Source organism: Gobio gobio (genome assembly GCF_949357685.1).
Source record: "Gobio gobio genome assembly, chromosome: 2".
In the NCBI taxonomy this organism is placed as follows: Eukaryota; Metazoa; Chordata; class Actinopteri; order Cypriniformes; family Gobionidae; genus Gobio; species Gobio gobio.
In genome coordinates this window covers 59,671,695-59,696,124 of record NC_137098.1, presented here as the reverse complement: position 1 = coordinate 59,696,124, position 24,430 = coordinate 59,671,695, and the positions used below count along the sequence as shown (strand labels likewise).

General features: G+C 39.5%; 2 protein-coding genes across 5 annotated transcripts; both read right to left on the bottom strand.

Moving 5' to 3' along the window:
* Nucleotides 1–3,809: 3,809 nt before the first annotated feature.
* On the bottom strand, nt 3,810–12,933 carry taf6l (TAF6-like RNA polymerase II, p300/CBP-associated factor (PCAF)-associated factor). 4 transcript variants are annotated; one of them, XM_079839123.1, is made up of 12 exons: nt 12,791–12,933; nt 12,494–12,658; nt 11,084–11,170; nt 10,841–10,991; nt 10,699–10,749; nt 10,253–10,347; nt 9,465–9,539; nt 8,512–8,732; nt 8,230–8,362; nt 8,012–8,140; nt 5,410–5,909; nt 3,810–4,689 (listed from the first exon to the last, which is right to left on the bottom strand). In XM_079839123.1, the coding sequence occupies exons 2-12, from the start codon at nt 12,638–12,640 to the stop codon at nt 4,353–4,355; spliced, it is 1,926 nt and encodes a 641-aa protein (XP_079695249.1). In that variant the 5' UTR covers nt 12,641–12,658; nt 12,791–12,933; the 3' UTR covers nt 3,810–4,352. The 4 variants fall into 4 exon arrangements, with proteins under 4 accessions (XP_079695249.1, XP_079695251.1, XP_079695248.1 ...); XM_079839125.1 differs by having other exon boundaries at nt 3,952–4,644; XM_079839122.1 differs by having other exon boundaries at nt 3,952–4,689; nt 10,699–10,770; nt 12,791–12,926.
* Nucleotides 12,934–13,883: 950 nt separating this feature from the next.
* cth1 (cysteine three histidine 1) lies at nt 13,884–19,386 on the bottom strand (the record flags this gene model as incomplete). The annotated part of the gene is made up of 2 exons (XM_079804065.1): nt 13,884–14,822; nt 19,333–19,386. 2 exons carry the CDS (start codon nt 19,384–19,386, stop codon nt 13,884–13,886), a joined length of 993 nt encoding a protein of 330 aa, XP_079660191.1.
* Nucleotides 19,387–24,430: the final 5,044 nt, after the last annotated feature.

Below are 24,430 nucleotides of genomic sequence, written 5' to 3'. Positions count from 1 at the left end.
TGTTAAGCTAGTTTTGTTTGTGTATTCCCCCAGTGTGCTAGAATATGGGGTGCTGCATGTGTAACCAAACCTGGGCTCTGACATGGAGAGTTCAACACCATACTGAAAGTTTAATGCCACAGGTTAGCAGACATCTGTGACACCATCAGCCTTCTCCTGTCCAGTACAACAGGACCTCAACCAAACTTTTTTTGGTTGTAGTGAGATTGTGCTTTAGTCCAGTTGTCATCTGAGCAGAACTTTATATCTTAAAAGGAACTGTTTAAAATTATGTTTAAAATATTTTATTGGGTTGAAATTGTGAGTGGGTGGGGACTGGGGATGCTTTCAAATACAGTCATGTGAAAAAGAAAGTACACCCTTTTGATTTCTATGGTTTTATGTATCAGGGCATGAAACAAATCATCTGGTCTTTAGCAGGTCTTAAAATTATGTAAATACAAAATATGTTATGTGATGAACAACACTTACACTGTGTCATTATTTAAAATTAAGGCAAAATGTGATAGAAGCCATGTGTGATAAACTAAGTACACCCCCTGATTCAATAGCAGCTCAAGTTGAAGTATCCTTTTCTGTATGATTTTATAAGTCTCTCACATCGTTGTGAGGGAATTTTGGCCTACTTATTCTTTACAACATTGCTTCAGTTCATTGAGGTTTACGAGCATTTGTTTAAGCAGTTCTTCTGGCCACAGAATTTCAATCGGGTTAAGGTCTTGACTTTGACTGGGCCAGTGCAACACCTTGATTCTTTTCTTTTTCCGCCGTTCTGTTGCTGGTTTAGATTTGCTAGTGTGCTTGGGATCATTGCCCTGTTGAATGAGCCAATTTCAGCCAAGCTTTAGCTGTCGGACAAATGGCCTCACATTTGACTCTAGAACACTTTGTTACACAGAGGAGTTGATGGTTGACTCAATGACTGCAAGGTGTCCTGGGGCCTGTACCATGATAGTTTAAAAAACTCAGGATTACTTTCGAGTTGACAAAACCAAACCAATCTATTCAGGCTTTGTTGGTTCCATGATCCTGATCATCAGCTTTCTCTGTCAACTCAGGCTTTGATCCTGAGTTTAGGAGTTTAGCTGTGACATCAGCAGTGAACAGCCAATCACACGCTGTGGATCAGTAAAACTGAGATTCACTTCTCACGAGAGAAGCAGCACAATTCATTTCCCTCTTCTGCAGACTATTACATGATTGAAAAATATTAAGAATTTAAACAAATTTACACAGCAAGAAGAAAAGAGCAGTCTGTGAAAGAGGACAACTTTAAGAAAAATCTTAATGCAAGTAAAAGTTATGAACTTAGTTTAGTTGATATATAGAGAGAATTGAACATTTAAGCTCACATGTAGTAATTTTTATAGCTTTATTTATTGATTTTAAAGCGTATTTGTTTGACCTTTAAATAGGCTATTTATATACATTTTAACTAAGTGCCTTTAAATGATTGATTAACTAAAATGATACATGTGAAATTGATTAAGGGTATAATAATTACATAAATGATATCTAAATCACTCAAAATTATAATGATAAATAAGCATTGTTAAAAACCAGACGCTTAAGTCTTTTAAAACCATTTGCTATGTAGTGACCTTTAAATTGGAGTAGAAACAGGGGGAGTGACTTCATTGCATTAGAGGTGTGTCAATTTGCTCTCAGCTGATTGGTCTAATTTCAGTTTGAGATCTCTAATCCAGAACATAACCTGTTTTGGGGCCTGTACCATGATGGTAGTTTAACAAACTCAGGGTTACAGGATTAGTTTCGAGTTGACAAAAGCAAACCAATCTTTTCAGGCTTTGTTGGTCCCATGATGCTGATCATCAACTTTCTCTGTCAACTCAGGCTTTGATCCAGAGTTTAGGAGTTTAGCTGTGACATCAGCAGTGAACAGCCAATCACACGCTGTGGATCAGTGAAACTGAGATTCACTTCTCACGAGAGAAGCAGTGTGATTCACTTCACTCTTCTGCAGAATATACATGATTGAAAAATATTAAGAATTTAAACAAATTTACACAGAAGAAAAGAGCTGTCGAGGACAACTTTAAGAAAAATCTTATACGTCAATGCAAGTACAAGTTATGAAGTTAGTTTAGTTGATATATAGAGAGAATTGAACATTTATGCTCACATGTAATTTTTTATAGATTTAATTATTGAATTTAAAGCTTATTTGAATGACCTTTATATAGGCTATTTATTTTAAAATTAACAAAATGCATATTAATGATTGATTTACTAAAATTATACATGTGTAATTGATTAAGGGTATAATAATTACATAAATTATTTTTAAATAATTCAAAATTATTATTATTATACATAAGCATTGTTAAAAGCCAGCGGTTTAAGTCTTTAATAGCCATTTGCTATGTAGTGACCTTTAATTTGGAGTAGAAACAGGGGGAGTGACTTCATTGCATTAGAGGTGTGTCACTTTGCTCACAGCTGATTGGTCCAATTTCAGTTTGAGATCTCTTATCCAGAACATAACCTGCCCTGGAGCAGGTTAGCCATGGAGCGTAAGTTACTATGGAGATGAACACAGCTAAAAGCCAAACCACTTTAATGGTACCTAAAACCCAGGATTGGCACAAACTACGCTTAAACATATCTGGCTAGCCAGCTAAACCGGCTTCATGGTATAGGCCCCTGGTCCTATAGCTGTAAAACAAACAGGCCCAAATCATCACCCCTACATCAGGGTGATGGACAGTTGGTATGAGGTGTTTGTGCTAATATGCTGTGTTCGGTTTTCGCCTAAAGTGGCGCTGTGCATTATGGCCAAAAATCTCCACTTTTGTCTCATCTGTCCAAGGGACATTTTCCAGAAGTCTTGTGGTTTGTTTAGAAGCAACTTTGCAAACCTAAGCTATCCTGCCATAATCTCTTTAGAGAGCAGAGCTTTCTCCTGTCAACCCTTCCAAACATACCATACTTGTTCAGTCTTTTTCTATGTACCATGCTGAACTTTTAACATGTTTACTGAGGCCTGCAGAGTCTGAGGTGTAGGGGCATAATCTGCTGGGACGTCCACTCCTGGAAAGATGGGCAACTGTTTTGAAAGTTTTCCCACTTGTGAATAATCTTCCTCACTGTAGAATGATGGACTTCAAATTGTTTGGAAATGGCCTTGTAACCCTTCCCAGATTGATGGGCAGCAATTATTGCTTCTGTAAGATCATTGCTGATGTCTTTCTTCCTTGGCATTGTGTTAACACACCTGAATGCTCCTAACCAGCAAACTGCCGAAACTTCTCTGAGGTGTTGCTGACACTTGCTGATGATCAAATAATCAAAGGCATTTGATTAGCAACGCCTGACTGCTACTTACCTTCTTTATTCCTATGGAAGCCGTCAGGGTGTACTTGCTTAGTTAGTCATACATGGCATTTTGGCCTAGCTTTTGTTAAATAAACAATGTAATGTGTTGTTGTTCATCTGAGGTTGTATTTCCCTAACTTTAAGACCTTCTAAAGAACAGATTTTTTATTATACCCCGATACATAAAACCCTAGAATTCAAAAGGGTGTACTTTCTTTTTCACATGACTGTGCTGTTGTGGACAATGGGAGGGCCTTGAAGTCAAAACGGTTGAGATTCACTGCTCTAAGGGGACATAGTGATGGAAAACAGGAGACATTTTTATATTTAACGGCTTTTGCGTTCACTCGCAATACTTTTTCAAGACATACTTGTTTGGAACAACATAAGAGTGAGACAAAATTATTTTGTTAGGTAAACTGTTAATATATATATAAATTAAAATGTATGATGCTATAAGAATTATTCTCTAGGACAATGCAAACATCTTTTTTTAATAAAATTTTTAACAACTCATTAAGGGTCATGCATTAAGCACAGTTTTTGCTAAATTAATTAAAGAGGATCAATGTGAAATCATTATAAACGGTAGTTTAAATAAAATAAAACCATCTTGCGAGTAAATTATTTATTGTATTTATTTTTATAGGCCCACATCATTACAAAAAAAAAGTTCAACATGTTAAAAAAAAAAAAAAGGACATTCACTCATACATAAATACTCTAATAACCAAGGCAATTGTATAGCAGTATCTGTAGATTCGTACTGCAATAAGTACAGTAAATATAAACTTAATCTATTTGGTTTCAGGTTTTATTATACTATCTGCAGTAGATGCTGACATAACTATGAGAGAATTCAAAGTTAATGCTACTGATCAGAATCAGAAAAAAGGTTGTTCATTCAAAACTTCCCCGAAATAATCCTTGCCTTTTTTTCCACCTGTAATTACTAAGATGCAGTCATGTCACTGGGTTCACGTTTCTCTAAACGTCACATGCAGCGTCCTTGGATTTCAAAGAGGCAGATGAAGCGAGTAATGGGAACACGTCCAGCGACGCACAGGTTTGCTGACCCTTCCTATGACCGGTAGCTTGTGGGCGTAGGCACGAGGTGGGAGGGACGTAAGAGGCGGAGTTGGAGTAAAGCTCGTCTGGAAGCGGCGTCCCTGACAGCGTCGTCCCATCTGCCGCCCGCCAATGATGAAAGCGAATGCGGGAGGTCCAGCCTGAGGCGGCGGAAAACGGGCTTTAGGGAAAATATCTCGGGATTGGCTGGTTGAACGTCCTGGACGTGATGAGGATGACCTGGAACGTGAGACGGAAGATGAGGAGGAAGAGCGGGTAAGAGATCTGCAGACACGGGACAAAAAGAGAGCGCCCGGTGAGAAACTGCACACAATGTTCAAATGCAATTAAATCAGCATAATGTGAACTGACCTTTTGCTCCTTCGCTAACATTTTTAATTGTTTTAAATGAAAATACTTGCTAAAGTAGTATTGGTCAGTCTCATTTAAGACAGGACTTGGTGCAACAGCGCCTGCCCACTTTTTCTTGGTTCCGGAATAATTGTTCCCATTAATTGTTTTATTTAATAAAAATGTTTTTTAAGTCTTTGTTAAAGCCAAGATCCAAACCAACCAGTTGCGAGGTGAATCACAACCTTACAAACTTTGATTTGAAGCAAAATAACAATTTGAAAATCAGAAAAAGGTTTACTAAATGGTTTTAAACAAGTGTGCCGCACACGTCCTGAAAAGTGAAGCCAAAGCGCCTTGATCGCCCCCAGGTGGTTGTTCCCAGTATAGCTCATAACCCCGCCCTCTCTATGCGTTCTAATGGGACAAACTAAATAATCAAATTACACTTCAAACTTATTTTTTTCCAATGGTTTCTGTCATAATGTAGTTTTTCACCGGGAATTCTACTGCACAGATTAACAACCTTGTAGCTCACAGTAGGTCTGTTTTTAAAGGTTTAAGTTATCATTAACAATCAGTTCCCCTATGGAGAAAATAAATAGGATTTTTATTCCAGAACCTGACTGTTGCACTCAGTCGTTTGACACCTACCTCCCCGGGCCGGTGGCAGCCAGACTAGGTGGTTGTGGTTCCGTACGTGGGCTTCCATCTTGCCGTGGGCTTATGTTCATACTGGCAGTGAGTTGGGGCATTTTGCGCGTACTCTCTAGATTAGGGGCAACACTCGCTGGCTCTTTCCTGCCCTCAAGTGGTTGGCAGGGCCCTGCAGGTGGGGTGCCACCTAGTGGCGGGTCAGTGCTGAAGCGTACAGCCAGACTGTCTCCAAAAAAGGAGTAGAGTTCACAGTACATGGCAGGAAGAGATACAGGAGTCCACTCTTCCCATGGGCAGCCGGCTCCACCTGCTTGTAAATGGCTTGCAATGCCAAGAGGAGGTTCAGAAAGGGGTTCAGGAGGTGGGCTGAGGCCAGGTGAGTTTTCTCTGAACCCCACAGGCCCTGCGGCAGTGCCCGGTGGAGCAGCACCACCTCCTCCTTCTTTTGCCATGGTCAGACTGAGTGCCTTCATCTTCAGCAAACGTTCTACCGCCACCTTCAGGGAGGAAAATATAGTGGTCATTTGAGGTTTAGATGAGAGACATTAGAGTTGGGCAAATAAAATGTTGTATAGAAGGTAGGGCTGCACAATTAATCTAAATAAAACATGAAATTGTGATGTGACTTCTAGAGGCTGCGATGTAATTAAATATAAATATATGCACTGCTCGTTTCAGAGTGAAGCAATGCACTGTGTTCTTTTACATGCAAGCAGCTCATAAATCTTGTATTTTCAGTGACTCAGAGTGGTTGCACTAAATGCTGTTACACACAACCCCCATCTTCCAATCAAACCGAGTTTGTTTGGGTCGCTTAAAACGTGCATTTGGAAACACAAAATGGGCCAACAATCTTCCCAAACTTGTAATGAGAAACGATTATAACTGAATGTGCTAAACTATATGGGCTGAACAAAAGAGACGCTTTAAGGGCTCCCTGTGGTTTCCCACCAAAATAAAAGCTTAAATGTAGAAATTAACACAGCTATAAATATTAGTATTGTAGTATTTCACAGAGAGACATTACAATAGTAATATTTCTTGTTTAGTATTTTAATTTAGTAGTAATAAGAATAATTATTATTATTTGTATTATATTATTTTACAGTAAAATTGTAATGCAGATATTTCAAATAATATGCCAATTTAATGTAATTTAATTAAATAATAACCATCATTACTACTACTATTACAACTACCAATAAAAATAAGAACAATAAATAGTAAAATTCTTTCTTCATTATATCATATTGGTATATATATATATAAAACAAATGTTTGGCTTAAATGTCTGGCCCTAATGAAATGTGTCATGGAGACTTCACATTGTAATCATTTTCATTATTATTATTTTATTTTGTAGTACAATTATTATTATTATCACTTGTATAGTATATATATATATATATATATATATATATATATATATATATATATATATATATATATATATATATATATATATATATATATATATATATATATATATATATATATATATATATATATAAAAAAATTTGTAGCTCTATTTTTTTTCTCTATCTCGCCCCAAATCATGCAGCCCTAATGGAAGGTGTCACAGAGACTGCATACTGCATTTCAAAATGTAAGAATGTACTTGAAAAAAATCTATTAATTTATATCAACATACTGAAAAGAAATGTGTGCACCTGACCATAGTCAATGTTTAAAGGGTTAGTTCACCCAAAAATGAAAATTCTGTCATTAATTACTCACCCTCATGTCGTTCGACACCCGTAAGACCTCCGTTCATATTCGGAACACAAATGAAGATATTTTTGTTGAAAGCTGATGGCTGAGAAAAGCTTCAGATAGGCCTCCATTGGCATTCAGTACATTTACACTCACAAGACCCATAAAAGGCACTTAAAACGTTGTTACAAAGTCCATCTCACCACAGTGGCTCTACAATAATTTTACGATGCGACGACAATAGTTTTTGTGCGCAAAAAAAAATCTAAATAACACCTTTATCTAACTTGTTCTTGTCTTCCGTGTGTGCCTCCACGACGCATGCGCGAGAATATGACGTAGCGCCAGCGTTCGGTAATACATGAAATGCACACTTAAGCCCCATTTTGAGAACTACGCCGAGACCTAAAGCACGATCAATGTAGAATCCAACAGCTGAGATACGCGCGTCTTCCTCTGCTTGTAAACAAATCGCTTCTGGGTCATGTGTCCGAACGCCGGATCTGCGTCATATTCTCGCGCATGCGCCGTGGAGGCACACACGGAAGACAATAACAAGTTGGTTAAAGGTGTTATGTTTATATTTTTTTTGCGCACAAAAACTATTGTCGTCGCATCGTAAAATTATTGTAGAGCCACTGTGGTGAGATGGACTTTGTAACAACGTTTTAAGTGCCTTTTATGCGTCTTGGGAGTGTAAATGTACTGAATGCCAATGGAGGCCTATCTGAAGCCTTTCTCAGCCATCAGCTTTCAACAAAAATATCTTCATTTGTGTTCCGAATATGAACGGAGGACTTACGGGTGTCGAACGACATGAGGGTGAGAAATTAATGACAGAATTTTCATTTTTGGGTGAACTAACCCTTTAAAGTACTATACTTACCAGAATGGCTCCATAGACTTTGTGGCCATCTGCTTTCACCTGAGCGTTAGACACAGAGTAATCATCCAACACAGCTTGTAAATTCGCCCAGTAGGCAGGGAGGTGAGGATACAGCACACGTTCAACAGCCTGTGTCAAACACATACACAAAAACAGTGCAACGTTTAGGAGTAAGAAGTGCATTTATGTTTGTGGGTGTTGTGCTGTCTGCGGTTTACCTTCCAGCCGAGAGCATGCAGACCCACTACAGCTCCGTAGTGAGAACAGAGAGGTCGAACTGGATCGGAAAGAACTTTCTGCAGAGACAGAAGGATCTGATGGTACAGCCCACTCACAAGATCACCATGTGTCCTACAAGTCAACGTGGGGAAAACCACCAGTCAGAACAATTTGATGAACTGGGTAAAGTGATTAAATAAAGATTCAATGGAAAAGAACATTTTGTAGTATAAAAGTTCATAATTTTTTAAGTATTTGACTGTAGGATGCTCAAGAAATACCAGAAAATGTGGCTGAGCAGAAGGGCTGCGTAGTCTCTCAGGGTCCAGTGATCGTTGAGGGGGTTGATGGAGGCAGCCAGAGGCTCCAGGATGCAGTACATGACACTAGACACCAGACTTCGCACATATGAGCCCAGATACAGGTACGGGTTCTGCACCAAACTCTTCACCATGTGTAAGAGCCTGTTTAACTGGTCCAGATCATGACTTACTGACTTTACCTAAGAAAAAGACAGAATCATAGGCCATGTTTACACCTGGTATTAAGATGTTTTTTGTTCGATCGAATCACAAGTGGACGAGGGAGACACATTCCCGTTTACACCTGGTGTTTTAATCTGTCTCTCTCCTTCTGTCCTGATTTCTTTGGTCAATAGGTGGGTAAATGTATGAGCTCACACAATTTACATATAAAAGCACCTGGAGACAACGGAAAACATACAGAGAGCAGCAGCTTTAGTTTCTGCTCTGATAACCTAAAGACCAGCCGAACGCTGTGAGTAAGTGTTAGAAATCAGGAATGGCTGAGAGAACATTGTGCTTGGTATGTTTTTCCACTTCAAAACAAACTTGGGTCTTAAGCAGACAAAGTTTAAATCCTGTCTGGCTAGTGCACTTCCCATAATGTTTACACATTAGGTCAGTAGGCGGAGAGTAGGCTTTTGTGGCTGTACGAACACATTTAACCACATGAGCGTTTACACTACGAAATCAAACGGGGCGAATGCATTTTCGACTACCTCTGGAAGTGGTCTAAAGTGGAAAGCTCAAAATGTTTTAAACCCCATTTACACTTGTATTTAGCATTGTCTATTTGTGATCCGATCGACCAAAAAGCCCATGGTCATGCAACAAGATTCACTCTTTTTTTTACAGCAATTACAAAACATGCATTATTATACAAGCTAGAAATTAAAGAAGGCATTTTTACTTCCTGGACAAAGCAAACTCACCCCACTGATGACGTAAACGAAGTAAGGCAGGAGGGCAGCGATCTTTGAATTGGACTGGAGGTCTAGCAAAGCCACCTGATGGAGAAAGTAAAACATTATTATACAAAACAAAACTGCTCAGTCTCAGCTGTGCTCTGATGTATATTTTAATGTTTTAATATATACATTAGTGAAATAAAAGCACTACCATAAAGTATGGGGGTCTGTATGATTAAATATTATTACAATTTAAAGGAACAATATAGAAAATACGCTCATTTTCCAACTCCCCTTGAGTTAAACAGTTGAGTTTTACCATTTTCGAATCCATTCAGCCGATCTCCGGGTCTGGCGGTAGCACTTTTAGCATAGCTTAGCATAGATCATTGAATCTGATTAGACCGTTAGCATCTCCCTCAAAAAATGACCAAAGAGTTTTGATATTTTTCCTATTTAAAACTTAACTCTTCTGTAGTTACATCGTGTACTAAGCTATGCTAAAAGTGCTACCGCCAGACCCGGAGATCGGCTGAATGGATTCGAAAATGGTAAAACTCAACTGTTTAACTCTAGGGGAGTTGGAAAATGAGCCTATTTTCAAAAAATAATGGAGTGTTCCTTTAAAATAACTGTAATAATTTATTGCTGTGATGCATAGCTGTAGTTTTAGCATCATTACTTCAGTCTTAAGTCACATGATCCTTCAGAAATCATTCCAATATGCGGATTTGATGCCCAAGAAACATTTATACCAATAATAATAATAAAACAATTACTGATCCCAAACTTTTGAAAGGTAGTGGAGGTACCTTCATGAGATGTGGGTCCTCTCCTAAAATGGCTCGTGTGATTTGTTGGTAATACTTCAGGAGATCCTCTGATAGAGACTGCACCGCAGTGGGCACTAACAAGAAACACGCCATCAGTCCCTTACAGTTACATGTTAGAAGTAAACCAACACAGAATAGAGCGGAAAGATATATTGAATATTTACAGTATATTATTTTGATGATGATCATTTTTTAAAGATAACTGTGCAATTATTGAATTTGCTTTTTGAAATTGCTGTATTGTGTAGTACCGGCATATAATGGTTTTGTTTATATTGGGGCATATAAATGAAATATATTAATTAATTCATTATAATACATTCAAATTAAAGTAGTTCCACTATAAAACGCCCCCCCCCCCCCATCCCTGATACAATTTAAAACTGACAAATCATTTTAAATCAGCAGCATATTTTGAGGTTTACCTGTGCCTTGAGATTCGAGATTGCCTTTCCCATCAAGATATGACACATTCACTGCCGATGAGACAAAACAAACTACATAAATCTTTTTAAAAATCGCAAGATAGTAAATTTGAGTAAGTTTCACTAATGATACCCGTCTTACCTCGAACCAGCGTCTCTGCACAGCCTTTGGGGATGTTGGTAGCAAGTGCCAACTCCACCAGATTTACCTCTCGATCCTCTACAAAGAAAAGCTCTCCTTCCTTTAGTGGGCGGAATGGTAAGGCGTCTTGCGCACCGTAGCCGCAAACGGTCTGTAATATAAACAGCAAGTGTAACGTAGCTCTCCACATGTTAAAGTGTATCAAACAACACCATAATGCACATTCACATTAAAAATGAATACCTCAGTATTGCTCCACCGTAGCGCTCTATTGAAGTCTTCCACGCTCAGTTTCCTTCTCTTTGCATGTCTCATAAACTGTGAGCTGTTCTGTAGTGGGGCAAACAGATGAAATGCACAGCCTTAGGTTGCTTCTTTGCAGATTTTATGACATTGTTTCCTTACAAAAGCTTTCGAGGAATAAAAACACATACATGCAAAACATCATCAACAAAAGCTTAAGCTGGAAACATGTGACCATGTAAGTAGCACTCAACAACACAGCTTTAACCTCCTGAGTGCCACTGTTCACGTACATTATATTTTAGGTTTTTTTTCTGACACCATACATGTTCCAGTTTTAAGTCTGGATGTCCTGTAAAGAGCACAGTCAGGGCTTTTCAGAGATAGCATTTCTTTTGAGGTTTCACCAGGACAACAATTTCTCCTTGGTCTTTAGAAATGACTGAATGATCAAATGTAGCACTCTTATGGAGTGAATTTTTTTGTCATTATCATTTCAATTACATTTTCAAATAGTTTGTAATAATTGTAAGTAATAAATCAACATCTCAGGAAAATGTTATGGACGTTCTGTTACAAAACATGTTGATTTCATACATGTCCTCAATAGAGGACACCGGGACTTAAAGTATGTTTAACAAGAAGTGAATAGGGAAATAAATTACATATCAATGTTCCTATAAAATGTTAGATAATATTATGAAAATGTTGCCAACTATTACTCTTCTTTTCTCATTACATGTTTCTCCAAGAACACATGAATATGCAAATTAGATGCAGTATATAGATACATTGCATTGAATGGGATGTATGGCCATTTTACCCACATATTGCATAAAGTAAAATGGTGTTTCAATTAATTTCGTTATATCTTTCATAACATAGTTGAGAATCATCTTTAAACAAAGCTTAGTTAAAAAATCCTGAAACCTGAAAATTGATTGGTGAATGAAAAGAAAATCCCATTTATTTTCCTGGTGTCCACTAACGAGGACATAGCATAACATATGAATAAAATATCATTTTAAAAAACAATTTCCATTTGTTTCTTATGCAACAAACAAGAAAAATGACTAAATACTAAATTCAAAAGACTGGTTTCCTGCGGCTTGGGAGGTTAAAGCAAGATGTGTACCGTAGATGTAAAACAGCTGCACAGATGTATAAAAGCAGGCAAAACACGAACAGCATTCATGTTGATGTCAAATAACAGTCATAACAGCTTCAGAAGGAAACTTTCGTAAACAATAGCCCACATAATTGCTTTAAAAGAATAATCAGACACGCGCATTCAATGCATGCACACAACAACATCTGCAAATGACAGACGTGAACGTGTAAATTGGGAAATCTGCATGTAAATATAAGGCATTATAAAACCCAAGATGAAAACATGAGCTCATAAGTGACCTGTGTTGCCTCTCTGAGGCGGTAACACACATCCTCGGCCAGCAGAGCTGCCACCTCCTCGCTGAGCTCCACTCCCGTGCTCTCGGCCATCAGTTTGATGGATTCCCGGGGCACCTCAGCGAAGCGCCGTTCCTCCCTCTCCGCCATCTTCACGTTAGAGAATCACTAAACAAATACAGAAAATGTTTAAAGATAAAGCGACCAGAACGCGTAGCATCCGTCTCTATTCTATTCTCCTCGCTAGGCTGCCTTAGCACACTTGCAATGACAAAAATGGGGCTAAATCATGCACAGTACCTTCGTATTTGCGACGTATCGGTTCATAAATAAATATAAGTTACTTTTTTACAAGCGTTATGTGCCTATATTAGCACAAGCAGCTAAGCTGTGCAGACTGTTTACAACACACGGGTGAACTTGAGGGAAGCGCCTGATTGGCCAAACCTCGCGCATGCGCATGCATTCTTACGACCGGTGGCGTTTTGATTCACCTTAGCAATCGAATCTTTTGAATCGGTTCACTAAAGATCGTATGCCTGATCCGCTCAGCAAAATTAGTCAGCCATTAGTAATGGAGTGGTCCACAAAAGAGTGCTGGAAGGAATTGTTTACATTTTAAAATAAATCTTAAACATTTTACTTGTCATAATTCAAAACCACAAGTAACAACTTACGTTAGTAACGTTTTTCTGAAGACCGATTAGAAAAGTTTAGTCAAAGGATTCGTCATTTTTACACAACTTCTTCACTTTATAGGCCTACTTGAAGTGGGTCCGAGGCAATTAAACACAACAAAAAACCCAGACTTAAAATAACGTGACGGACACGTCCCTTGTAAGGTAGAAAGTGCTACTCAAAAAAAAAAAAAAAAAAAAAAAAACTACTAATTTAAAGTAGAGTCTTCTATAATCCTTACCTAAAACTGTCATGGTACTTCCACTAGACATGCCAAAAGTTGCAGTTTAGCCAAAGTAGCGTTCAAAAGGTTAATGCTTTGGCACAAGGTAGCATTTCTAGAAAAGACAATAGCGTATCAAATACTTTTAGGAGGTTTTATTGAGATCCAAGGATGCTGACATTCCTACAATAACTTAGATCACTTAGTTTAAAAATCATTTAGTTAGAAACATTCATAATCAAATCAGTCATATATACACACACACCAGTAAAATAAGTCAATTACAGGCTTAGTTCAGTCTGTCAAAAATAAGTGGCATCTGAAGTACAAGACAGACTTGAATTAAGAAAATAAAACAAACACTTGAGTCAGTCTCAAGGGTGTTAAAAACAAGTTGCAGAGAAACACTGTACACACTAATAAAAACACATTAAATATGAATTTGGCACAGTTAAAGCTTATAGCAGTTAACTTCTGGGATCACCACGGGCTTTATACCAGAGCATCTTGAGGGCCAGCATTGGCAGCCTTCTCCAACTGCTGGAGCCGAAGGGCCAGAGGGAGCAGCAGGTCGTTCAGATGCTGGCTGCTGAAGGCGAAGGCGTTGTTGGCCACCGCCTCTACTGATGGTGGCGTGACCGGACCCGAGCCATCGGGGAACACCGGCGAGGTCAGAGCAGATGGAGGCGGAGATGGTGACGAACAAATGTCCGAGACGGGCGAAAGAGATCCCCCGTTGGTCATCTGATGGGGCCAGGTTGTGCGGTTCAAGTTGAGACCTTTGATTGCATTGGGAAGCCCATGCTGGAACCGGCAACGGGTGCCATAAAGACAGAAACCAAACGCGCTAAAGGTGCGACAGAGGGCACCGCGAGGCTTCCACTCTTGGGATTGTGATGGAGATGGAGATGGAGATGGCCAGGTTCGCCCTTCGTCCCCACCGTCTGATTCCGAGCCACCCTCGACGTGCAGGAAGTGGCATCTGGTGCCAAAAGGGCAAACCCCAAACGCACGATAGGTACGGCATGGTACATTCCTGCGCCGGGGCCGGACAGGCCTCTGCTCTTTAAGGTTGTGCACGAACAGACAACGCGTGCCATAGACGCAGTATCCAGCGGTGTGGTAGGTACGGCACAGCTCGGTTTTGTACTTGGGATGGCGGGAGGGAACATGGAGATCATGGAGGCCATGGGCAAACTGGCAGCGCTCGGCATACTTGCAGGTACCCGTCTCAGCGTAGCGGCTGCACAGTTCGGTCTTGTAGCGAGTGGAGCAGAGCCAGGGGGTCATCGGGGGTGATGATGGAGACTCAACCAGGGGAAGCAAGGCCTCGGCGAGGGACAGGCTCCCACTTCCGAAACGTTCAGCCTCAGGAAAGAAAGCCTCATTCTGGCCTTCAGTAGGGAACAGAAACAGGTCATCTTGACTGGTCTAGTGGGAGGGGAAAGAAAGTTGCTTTTTAGGACTTAAATCTGAATGCATTTCACCATTGCCTAGAAAGCATAGACATTCAGTTGTTATATTAATATGCGCTCTCAAAAACAAAACCCACTGGGACAGTACCCTTTGAGGTACCCTATGCACTCTTGGGATTCAAAAAAGGTGTACCACCCCAGTGACAGCTTTTGTACATTTGTTTATCATGTTATGCATTTTACCATTAAATAGAAGTTGTAGCCTATAGTAATAATTTAAGTGGCTCCCATCACAGTTACTCCTTGTATTTTGTGTTGAATGCATTTATTAATAAATAAAAAAAAAACAGAAAAGCATGAATCTTAAAGAAAAAAGTAAACAAACACCTTACCTCAAACATGGCTATGCGTTTTTGGACTGCTTTAAAAAACCTCAATGGCAGGTCAACAAAACAGAGGTTTTTGCGTTCAAAAAGTGCTCAAAAACACCTGACTGAACTCTGAACAAGCACTTGACTCTGTCGCCTTATCCCAGGTGGAAGCCGCGGACTAAACCCTGTGCTTGGCAAGTCGCACGTATCGACAACTGTTCGCCCTTCGGTTTTAAAGCCGACAGGGTTCCGTTCCCGCGTGCCATTTACAATGTGAATCAGCTGTGAAGCGAGAACGCTCGGGTCAGCCAATCAGGTTGGACGTAGGTGGCCGTCAATCTAATTTGGAAGCGATGACGCTTTTGTCTGCTGCGGGTGTTATGAATTTGATCAAATTTGGGGTATCGCCGCTGCCTTGTAGGCTCTACTGGAATAAACATTTGACAAGTAGCTTGTTTAGCCGACTTCAAAGGGCGAACTCTGAATATACACACGGGCCCATCCTGTATCAATTACCGCATCACACCTCGAGCTGTTAATTGAGCGTTTGTCTGTGAAGGGAGGTCGGAGTCTTTGTAATATGCTTATTGTGAAGGCTTAAGATGAGGATATACATTCATACTATAGTCCAGTCTTAAATATCCCACTGAACTGATTTTAAAAGGAAACTATAAAAGATAACATCAATAGGATATAGCCTATTTGAAATTAAAGCAACATATTTCAAAGAGTTAATTTGCTATATCCTAGACCCAGAAATGTTTTTTTGGTTTTTTTAATTTAGTATTTTTGTCATGTCAATACGTTGTTTAGAGCAAAATAAGAAAAATGTGGAAAATAAGATGTTTTATTAAAAATTAAAAGACATGAAATGACAATAGGATTTTTTTTTACCTATACATTTTTGGGTTTCAGGATTTTTTATTTTAAAACATTTTTGTATAAAGATGATTCTCAACTGTTATGAAATAACATAAAATAACAATAAAAGATAACCTTAATAGGATATATTTGAAAATGAAGCAACATATTTCAAAATAGTTCATTTGTTATATCCTCTTGAGATCCAGAAAAAAAGTATATTTACAAAAGTAATAATTTGAATTTAGTATTTTGTTCATGTCACTATGTTTTTTAGAGCATAAGAAACAAATGGTATATTTTTAAATAAGAGGTTTTATTCATATGCTATGTCCTCTGTAGTGGACACCAGTTGTTTAAAAATAAAAAGACATGAAATGACATGTATAGGCAAAAACAATGGGATTTCTTTTAATTTGCCAATCAATCTTTGTAAAAAACAATTTGTATAAAGAAGATTCTCAACTATGTAACTGATAAACTTTTGCTGATAATTTACTCACCCCCATGTCATCCAAGATGTCCTTGTCTTTCTTTCTGCAGTCGAAAATTAATTAAGGTTTTGGATGAAAACATTCCAGGGTTTTTCTCCATATAATGGACTTCAATGGGCTGCAAATGGTTCAAGGTCCAAATGACAGTTTCAGTGCAGCTTCAAAGGGCTTTAAATACCAGACAATAAATAAGGGTCTTATCTAGCGAAACGATCAGTTTCTGCGAGAAACCGAGGAGTATTTATGCTATTATTTCATCTCTTATCAGACGAACGTGATCATCTCTCAGCTCCGCCATAACTTCCGCTAAGTGAGGTCAAATACGAGCGTGGTCATAGATATATCGATCGTAGATGCTCATTCGACTGATCCGTGCAGGCGCTAATGAGGCATCTACGTATACATCTATGACCACGCTTGTATTTTGACCTCACTTAGTGGAAGTTATAGCAGAGCTCAGAGACGATTACGTTCGTCTGATAAAAGGTAAAATAATAGCATAAATACTGCTCGGTTTCTCACAGAAACTGATATTTTCGCTAGATAAGACCCTTATTCATCGTCTGGTATCGTTTAAAGCCCTTTGAAGCTGCACTGAAACTGTCATTTGGACCTTGAACTGTTTGGGGCCCACTGAAGTCCATTATATGGAGAAAATTCCTGGAATTTTTCATCAAAAACCTGAATTTCTTTTCGACTGCAGAAAGAAAGACATGGACATCTTGGATGACATGGGGGTGAGTAAATTATCAGCAAAAGTTTATTTAAAAGTGAACTAATCCTTTAACATTAATGTGTTAGTCTTGGGGTATCGTAATGAAAAAAATAAGTGTAATAATGTACTTAATAATTGGCAACATTTTCATAATAATATTTAATAGGAAATTTTTATATTAATGTGCTTTGTTGCTTGACTTTGTAACATTTTTATTTTTTATACAATCGTAGGATACAGTTCATTCAATGATAGGTTTAATTCACACAGCACGTTTCCCAGTTTTGTCACCGGGAGGTATCCAAAGCACATCAAATGATCACAGGGGTTCCTCAGGGCTCAGTTCTCGGACCCCTCCTCTTCTCCATTTACACTACATCACTGGGACCCATCATACAGACACATGGCTTCTCATACCACTGCTATGCTGATGACACAGCTCTACCTTTCATTTCAACCAGATGACCCCACAGTAGCTGCACGAATCTCCAGCTGTCTGGCGGACATCTCGGCATGGATGAAAAAACATCACCTGCAGCTCAACCTGGCAAAGACTGAGCTTCTCGTCTTCCCTGCTAATCCGACTCTACAGCACGACTTCACCATCCAGCTCGGTTCATCCTTGATTAAGGTCGGTCAGAAATCTTGGAGTAGCCTTTGATGACCAACTGACCTGTAAAGACCACATTTCAAAAACAGCTTGTTCCTCTTTCCACTCGCTCCTACGAGTGGACTTTCCTTCCAGAAGCCTACGATCAGCAAATGAGCGACAACTTGTGGTACCAGAGAGGCATAAAATCCCTCTCCAGAACATTTTCGTTCACTGTTCCTTGCTGGTGGAATGTTTCAAAGTTGCCTCATTCAGATCATGTAAAGTTACACAATCATACACTCATATTGAGCCGACAGCATAGCCACAGACATCCTTGGAAGATGTCAAACCAGTATTTGTCCACTGCGGACACACCGCAACTTGAAATATTTTTTCCTTGCATTGGTTTAGTCTCCTTAATTTGTTACTTGAGATTCTGAATGAGCACTTTTTGGACTTGGGAGTGACCCGACCATGTTTGTAGTTTTTAACACTTTTTATTCATGTTTGTAGTTCTGGATTCTCCAAAGCGCAATGGTTTGTGTGGGCAATATTAGCTGTTATAGGCTAGTGTGTATGGATCCACACTTCGAAAATCTACCAGACATAACAGACCATCCGGGGACTTTTTGCAGTCTTTTCAACATACTATCCTTTGGGACACAGTTAGGGTGCATCTAAAATCACATACTATAAAGTAGGCTGAAAAACAGTGACAGGAATAGGATGTCTGAATTCAAAGTACTCATGAAAGAGTAGGCAAACAGTACCCCAATGACCTAATACTTCCAGTGAGATTCTGAAGTGTGTATACAATGGACACTTTACTATCCCATGAGGCCACGGGAGAGGATTTGTGAATGGTAGGGAAGTGACGAAACTGACGGCGGTAGGTCACATGATAATGACAACACGGCGGATGTAGTACGTCCAGATTACATTCATACTACACACACTCATACTATATAGAACATCGTTTTTTAGTGCTCGTGAAGTAATTACTTATTAAAAATAAGTACCTACTCAAGAGAATATGCGATTTTGGATGCAACAAAAAGGTTAGGAATCATTTGTGTTAAGTTTTTTTATTTTTTATTCTGAAGGGTGGAGGGGTGTGGGGGGCCTCCAACATGGGATGACATCAAATGGGATCATCCGGCAATATGTCACCGTGGACCATCAGATATGCCAGAAACATTGTGGCGGAGTGGCTTACAGTGTCCAGTGCACTACACCTTTTCTGAGGAAATAAAAAACTAAGACACTCAAAACAATTCATTCTTACAGTTTGTCACGGTAGGATAAATAATAGATGATAAATGTGTGTGTGTGTGTGTGTGTGAGCTCTTACTCTCTGGGTTACTCAAGGTCTTGTGGATGATTTCTTATGAAGACATTGGGCCAGACCTCAGACAGAGACAGGTGTGCAGTGCACTCATGCGACTCTCCCTCTGAGGGAAATAGTTTTGTTAGACTGAAAGCTCTGTTGTCACCTTGTGGGCTGGTCCATAGCTGGTCTTCTTCGTGGCTACAGGAGAAGCATTCATGCCACCCTGATCATTGGCACTGCTGCCCCCTGCTGGCTCAGTCAGATCTTCACACACCAGCAGGGCTCTTCTCTGAGATGTTGCTCTCACATGTAATGTACTGTGTATCTAGTACGGTCAGACGTTGTTGTCAAACTGTATCTGATAATGTCAGATGTAGTTTCTGATACATACACTGTGTGACTGTTTGTACGGATATTGTTTCACGAGTTCACACTTACATATAATTTATGGAGAGTAATTTAAATGCGTATTGGCGTGCTGTCCGGGGGGAGGGCTTCGAGCTCGGAACCCAGAGTACCCCCCGTGTATGTAAGTGGCTGATAAAATAAAAGTGTGGAGAAGGGATGGTGGAGGGATGCTAGAAAACTGTCAATGAATGGAGGTAAGACTGCTGCGTGTATATATACCTCTGTCGATTAGCTGAGTGCTCTCCACCTGTGTCAATTATCTGAACGTGCTCCTCCCGAACTATGTTTATAAAACACCATGTATGAACTGTATATATTCTCTACTCACTGAATATAGAGACTCTATAAATGGACTGACGTCTGTTCATTCAGTGTTGGAGGTTATAAGTAACGCAAGTTAAATAATCAGATTACTTTTTTTCCTCAAAGTAACTAGTAAAGTAAGGCATTACTTTTACATTTACGACAAAACGTGAAAGAGTTACACTGTCAAATGTTCCCATTGATTGACTGACTAATCTCCCGTCTCCGTGTTGAGTAAGTGCAGAGGTGTTGTGTGAACATGATGGTTATTGTAGTTCTAGACTAAATGTGAACATCTCACCTGCACAAAAACCGATTCAGTACTCCTCAAAATGATTCAAAACTGTGAAATGCAAACTCAGAATATTACGCAAACCTACAACTAAATGTTAAATTACACAAATATACTTTACGCATTATTAGTCTCTCTTTATTAATGTTTTTTCTGCGGATCTTCAATGATCCAATTCAACCATAATAAGCAAAATTTACTTCAGTTAAACATCACATTTGTGTCTCTGTTTTTATTGCTTAAAGCTACACTATGTAACTTTTCCGTCCACTAGAGGTCACCTGTTCAAAACAAAGGCGTAGTTTGATGACTTTAAGTTTGAGCGCAGAATCTTGGGAAATGTGGTCTTCACCTCACAGCCGGTGGAAAAGAGTCAGGATAGGACTCGGGCAGAAATCATGCTCATGGATGTGATTATTAACGTTACTGTAGTATGAAGCAGAGCAGGACCGAGTGTTGTGGAGCTGAGCAAGGCCGCTGGAGCGATTGTTAATAAGAAGAGCGGAACACGCGCCTCGCGAGCAGTGGGACTTTTATTATGACACAGTCGCCGGCGGGACTTTTATTATGACACAGTCGCCGGCGAGACTTGCGCTTTTCCGGTCATGAGGATGAGGTAACTCAGCTCTGATTATCATATTAGATACATCTGAGTGTGTTGAAAAGGAAGTTATGACGTTCGCTCGGCGGCTGCTATGACACTTGTTCACACTGCAGTGAGAGTAAAGCGTTTCTGCAAAATAAAACCGGAAACCGAGGGTAACGCAGATATGACACAATCGACAGGCGACTCCCTCACATGTCCCGGTTCCTTGGTGAAAATAGCAATTTCTCACGATTTAGAAATAGTTGGAAACATTTGGGATATTCTAAATACTCAACTGAACAAAATATATAACACTGGCCAAGTGGTTTTTGGATATTTTACAGAATTTTTTTTACATAGTGTAAGTGTTGCACTTTCTTTTCCTGCGATCCAGAATTGCGGCACAGCTGAAAGGTTTGTTTGAGCTGCGCCCTCTACTGTACACACGCAATGCATTACTTTCCATAAAAAGACACAATTAACACAATATTGTAACGCATTACTTTGAAAAGTAACTTTTCCCAACACAGTTCATAGACTTTCGTTCAGATTCGTGTTACTGCTCGGTGATTCCCTCTCTTGGATTATCACTTACACCCACAATATGTAATTTTTTGCCGCTAGAGGTCGCCTGTTCAAAACAAAAGGCGTAGCTTGATGACGCCTTGATTTGGCGGAGCTTTTATTATGCCTCAGACGAGCGCTTCCGCTTCTTCAGGTCATGCATATGTGGGGTAAAGCCCAATTAATACGTCTGCATCGAGTGTACGCCGCAGGTCCGGCGCAGAAGTATAAATGCAGCACTGCTTTACCATATTAGATACATTCGAGTGTGTTCAAAGTTGTTATAATGCTACTCTGTGTGTTCGCTCGGCTGCTGCTATGAGACGCACACTGCACTGAGCTAGATCGATATTAGGCATGGTAGCCTAAAACATGGTACTTAAACACCTGAGTTGCTCACCTGTCTAATAAACACATAATATATTAAAGCGTCTTTGGTGTTTCCATGGTTTCTACAAAATAAAACCGGAAATCGAGGGTAACGCGGGTATGATGTCAATGATAGGTGATGCGCGGTCCGTGTCATGGGGCACGTTCAAGTTCAAACCGGTGCGCAACGTTTTGCTACAGTTTCCAGGTTGAACAACATGTTTCCTGGAAACGGTGTGGAATGGGGTTTGAGATACGTTTTCTATTGTTTGGTGGGTGTGTCAAATATGTAAGCCCAATCAGCAGCAACATCTCTTTTATCCTGGACAGTGACTGTAACATTGAGCGTGTTTTGCCGTATTAAACATGTATTTATATCGATTTCATCAGGCTCTGAAAATTCTTCAAAAAGAACATAAAGAATGGCCTTCTCAGCTGCCATAGTTGCAACTCTTGCGTCATCAGAACAGGGTGTTCAACACAGCACGGTTTCCGTTCAAAAACTGTTTTGTCGGGGCAGCCCTGGTTAAAATGGCTTATTTCTCTGGATTTAAACAATCTTGGAAACATTTGGGTTAATGTAGGCTAAGTACACAAGTTCTAACGGCTTTTGGATATTTTGATCCAAAAATCTTACATATTGTGCCTTTAGAGGTGCACTATATAAAAAAAATTCAGTAAAATATCCAAAAACCACTAGGCCAGTGTTATATATTTTGTTCAGTTGAGTACTTACAATATCCCAAATGTTCCCAACTATTTGTAAATCATGAGAAAATGCTATTTTCACCAAGGAACCGGGATGTGTGAGGGACGTCATATCTGCGTTACCCTCGGTTTACGCTTTTATTTTGCAGAAACGCTTTACTCTCACTGCAGTGTGAACAAGTGTCATAGCAGCCGCCGAGAGAACGCACAGAGTAACGTCATAACTTAATTTTCAACACACTCAAATGTATCTAATATGATAATCAGAGCTGAGTTACCTCATACTCATGACCGGAAAAGCAGAAGTGGGGTCGGCGACTGTGGCATAATAAAAGTCCCGCCGGTGACTATGCCATAATAAAGGTCCCGCTGCTCACAAGGCTTGTGTTGCGCTCTTCTTATTAACAATCGCTCCTGCTTCTGCTTCATACTACAGTAACGTTAATAATCGCATCCATCCCGATTCTTTTCCACCGGCTGTGAGGTGAAGACCACATGTCCCAAGATTCTGCGCTCAAACTAGCGTCATCAAACTACGCCTTTGTTTTGAACAGGCGACCTCTAGCGGACGGAAAAGTTACATAGTGCAGCTTTAACTCCAAAGATTCCGTTCGATGACGCAGGCAAGTGACATTTCTTGTTATAGTTGCCATAGAAACAGAATGCTGGCTACAAGCAGCAGAGCTCAGCAGGACGTTATTGCGGATTCTCGAATGATATCAGTAATATAGTTTACTTATTCGATTTCTATCACGTTACACATTTTTAAGAGCATACATTTTATGTGGGATATTTTTAGAATTTTTTTTTATGTGCAATTTTCAGGAACAAAGAGGAAAACAGGTCTTGCCGCAACAGCTAGTCAGAGAAAGTTTTGATAGCAGTATTTGATGGCGGTATCTATGGACTTTTAAAGGTCAGCTAACCTAGCTAGTTATTTTGATTGTTGCCTTTTTATTCCATTTTAAAATACGAATGTTAGTAAGAAGAAGAAGAAAAAAAACATTTAGATATCAATCTGCATGTGCGGTGCACATCGGTTATGCTCATTTTTTAGTAGCTTCTTTTAAGGCATTTTAAGTAAACCAGCTCATTATACAAATCACGTACAAAAGACATGGACCAGAGGCGATGCAACCTGTTTGCAGAATATGCACGTTTGTTGCGCATAATCCGTTTATTCAGTTATGATGTCTGACGTCACAGGGCAGCGTTTCTGGGTCCAAACGCATCTCATACCACAAGAAAAACAACAAACGGTGCTAATATACGCACACAATGTGGTGTAATACTACAAAAAAATATAATCATAACCTTTATCTCCATAACGAAATTCTAGATGGCCAGACAGTGATTCATCTTTTATAAATCGTTAAAATATTAATGTCTGTGATGCTGTGAGCACAGAGACTGTTGTGTAGAGTGTACGTATTTAAAAGATTTAACTTTTTTAAATGTTTGATGTTTAATATGAATAAATAGCGCTCATAAACGGCCGTCGACGGCATTCTCAAGTGAAACGAGTTGAGGCTTGGACCCAGAAACGCCGTTCCTTACGTCACGACTAGACAAGCGGATACGTGCGTCTGTTTGCGTTCCGCCGCCTCGCGCTTGCGTAGAAATCAGCATACATGTTTTATTTTGTGAAAAAAATTAACGTGGAGTCTACCATGATAAGGTCCTGCAAGTGCAAATAAATCAAATGATACCCATGTAATTGCTCTAAAGAAAGATGAAAAATCGCCTTTTTAGGACCACAAACAAAAAAATTCTTTATTTTCTTATCACAAGATACATTAAAGGATACAGAGACACTGGAATATTAAAAAAAGTTTGAGTTGTGAGTTGAAAGAAAACTGAAATCCTTCACACCCTTGAATCAAACCCTAAAATCAACCAGTCTTCCCTCCCCAACTCTTTCCCATAATGGAGATCAACGTTAACATGTTTTTTTTTTCTTTTTTCAAGCTTTGCCAAAATATTGTAGGGTCACAAACCCCCTTCATAAAAAACTGGTGACACTTAAAAGGG

Bases quoted from the DNA above. Each gene is read 5' to 3' on its own strand.
- taf6l (XM_079839122.1), bottom strand. From the start codon at position 12,640: ATGGCGGAGAGGGAGGAACGGCGCTTCGCTGAGGTGCCCCGGGAATCC. The intron at 10,348-10,698 runs GTAAACCTCAAA...GTTTCTTGTTAG, and splicing joins TCTCGAATCTCAAGGCACAG to TGCCCACTGCGGTGCAGTCT. The intron at 9,540-10,252 runs GTACCTCCACTA...TTTCTCCATCAG, and splicing joins AGGACCCACATCTCATGAAG to GTGGCTTTGCTAGACCTCCA.